Below are 2,486 nucleotides of genomic sequence, written 5' to 3'. Positions count from 1 at the left end.
ACTACATTAGTTTTTCACACCAAGATATACATTCTATATTAATTAAACACTCGTGAGTATATGCATTCTATATTTTTGACACTCTTGTGTGTTCCTTTAACTAAACTCATGCAACGTGCTTGTAAATATGGTGCACTTCTACATTTTACTCAAATTGCTCTCTCTCAGTTCCCCCCTTTGATGACCTTTAGAGGTCATCACCATCACAACACCATCCCTGAAGGAATGAATTGAATCAAACAGAACTCGTTGCAACGCTCCCTCGTTTTATCATTTCTAGAGCCCTCAGACTCCTGTACTGGTTATCCTGCATCGCAGCTAACCTCTGCTCCTGCTCTCTCATGGATCTTTGCAACCTATTTGACCTATACCATTGATACAGCCTCACTAATCCCCACAGGGTGATTACGCAAATCACTATTATGATGATAGGTTTCAGTATGTACCAAATGAAGCTCTTCCCTAGATTGGCGGACCAACCTCCAACTTTACCCATTCCATGACCCACTTTTTCAAACACATTCACTTTTGACAGATCCTCAATTTCTTGATGGATTTCAGTGATATTCTGTATGTACTTCTCAAGAGGTTTTGAATTGTCTGGAATGTAAGTGCAACATTCCTGGACCTTCAAAGCCTTACAGACTCCGCCCTCTTTGGCTAACAGAACGTCTAAGGCAAGTCGGTTCTGGAGAACCATTGACCTTATCGATTGCATCTCTCCTTCTACCAGCATTAATGATCTAGCAGTACTGGCAGATAATCTATCTACAACTGTTGCCAATCTCCTGATCTTGACATCATTCAGTATTAACCCTAAAAGAGGGAACATAGCACCAAATACATCTCCAACTACCTCAGCATCGCTTACATCCCTTCTCCCTCTTGCTTGAGTTTTTCCCTCTATGATTTCTAGATCCTTAGCGTGATATATTTTGGGGAAGACAATTGCTAAATAACATGATCCGTACCAATTATCCGGTAGTTTCACGTATGCATTTCTTCCACAGACAAAATATACATATGGAATCACCTGCATTCCTTTCAAGAAATCCTTTGTGTAGTATTCTAATTGAAAAGCATGTTCACAGCTTACTTCTCCCACAAACACATTCTCATAGTAGGTTTTACCCCTGTATATACATAGTTTCCCTCTTTGTTCTAGATCTAAAGCTATTGGACCGTTACTACCCTTCCTCTTGTGTGACTTTTCCTCCTCGGTCCAATCTGTTTTCCATTGGCCTGAAGCCTTTAGAATCTTCTGTCTCCTGTATCGATCATCCACCTGCCCTATAAACTTTTTCTCAATTTCTGACACTTTGCAAGTCAAATTATTTCTTCGGGCATAAGAAGTATCTAGCGTTTTCCAAGGAATGAAAAATTTCCTTAATCGATCCTCACTTTTGTAGTAGTCCCATTTATTCATATGCTTGTAGGCCGGGACTTCTGGTAAAACAGCATCAAAATTTGAAAAATAATACTCAAAGCTATCTCGTTCATAAAATATACTAAGCAGCAAACTACATGTAATTCCATAAGTCAATGGGAGATGATGGTACCTAATACCTTCATCTACAGAGGCTGGCAATTGCATACAGACGTAACAGTCTTTCGCGTCCATGGCGTCAATGTACTCATACAGTAATTTAGCATATGCATTTGACTTGAAATTTCCCTGTGACTCATCTACGTGCAACCTACAAGCTTCTGCTACTAGTAAAGCTTTATCTTTCTCTGTGTTGTCCCCCTTTTTACCAGCAGTAGTAGGTTTCGATGTTACTACAACCTTTGCTTCATTTGTTGCCTTTTCTTCATTTTCATGTCCCACTATATATGATACGGTAACTACTAGAACTATAAGAAAAATTACTCCCGCTAAAAGTGTGCCTACTATGCATTTTGCTTTGCGGTTCGAGTTGCCGGCCTCCATGGTCTCAAGTCAGTGTAGTTCTAGTTTTCTGCCACAACACAAAGTCTCTTTTCTTTGCTCCTTCGACAATATTTGCTTTGCTTATTCGGTCTTTTAGAACCACACCTGGAAGCTAACAATTCTTCTTGCGAAATTAGTCCTTTGAATTATAGCAACAGACAACCCTAGCCCTTCTCCATCCACTAAATGGAAGAGTCCCTAAATTTCTTCTTCTTCCACTTGGCGCTAGGTTATCTTCTCAATCTTGTTTACTTACAGAGTCTTTAGGTGTCTACAATCATGCGGGTTCCAGCAGCTCTGATCACGTATTCTAAAAGTTCTAAGCGAAGGATGGTTTCTTCGAGTGCTGATACCGTTGAACCAAAAGTGGGAAATTCTACTCTGTTTAGAACCAGTTCTCTTATTCTGCTCAGGTAAGGAGGATTGGGGACAGTGAGTGTCAGCAACCCTTCAGCTTCTACTCCGGGTACCAACAACGCCACCTCCAACGTTATGATTGGGTCAGTACTGGTCACTGTCACTACCCTCACCCTCCCGGATCTCCGTGCACAAGACA

The 2,486-nt window shown here is 40.7% G+C and overlaps 1 protein-coding gene across 1 annotated transcript; it reads right to left on the bottom strand.

Annotated features, from left to right (window-relative positions):
- Positions 1 to 235: 235 nt before the first annotated feature.
- Positions 236 to 1,930, bottom strand: LOC147663571 (uncharacterized). The gene has a single exon (XM_086950352.1). The coding sequence runs from the start codon at positions 1,928 to 1,930 to the stop codon at positions 236 to 238; it is 1,695 nt and encodes a 564-aa protein (XP_086806478.1).
- Positions 1,931 to 2,486: the final 556 nt, after the last annotated feature.

The sequence above is a fragment of the Lissotriton vulgaris genome, unplaced genomic scaffold, assembly GCF_964263255.1.
Source record: "Lissotriton vulgaris unplaced genomic scaffold, aLisVul1.2 SCAFFOLD_583, whole genome shotgun sequence".
Classification (NCBI taxonomy): Eukaryota; Metazoa; Chordata; class Amphibia; order Caudata; family Salamandridae; genus Lissotriton; species Lissotriton vulgaris.
Note: the sequence above shows the minus strand (reverse complement) of the source record. Positions and strands in the feature narration are given on the sequence as shown.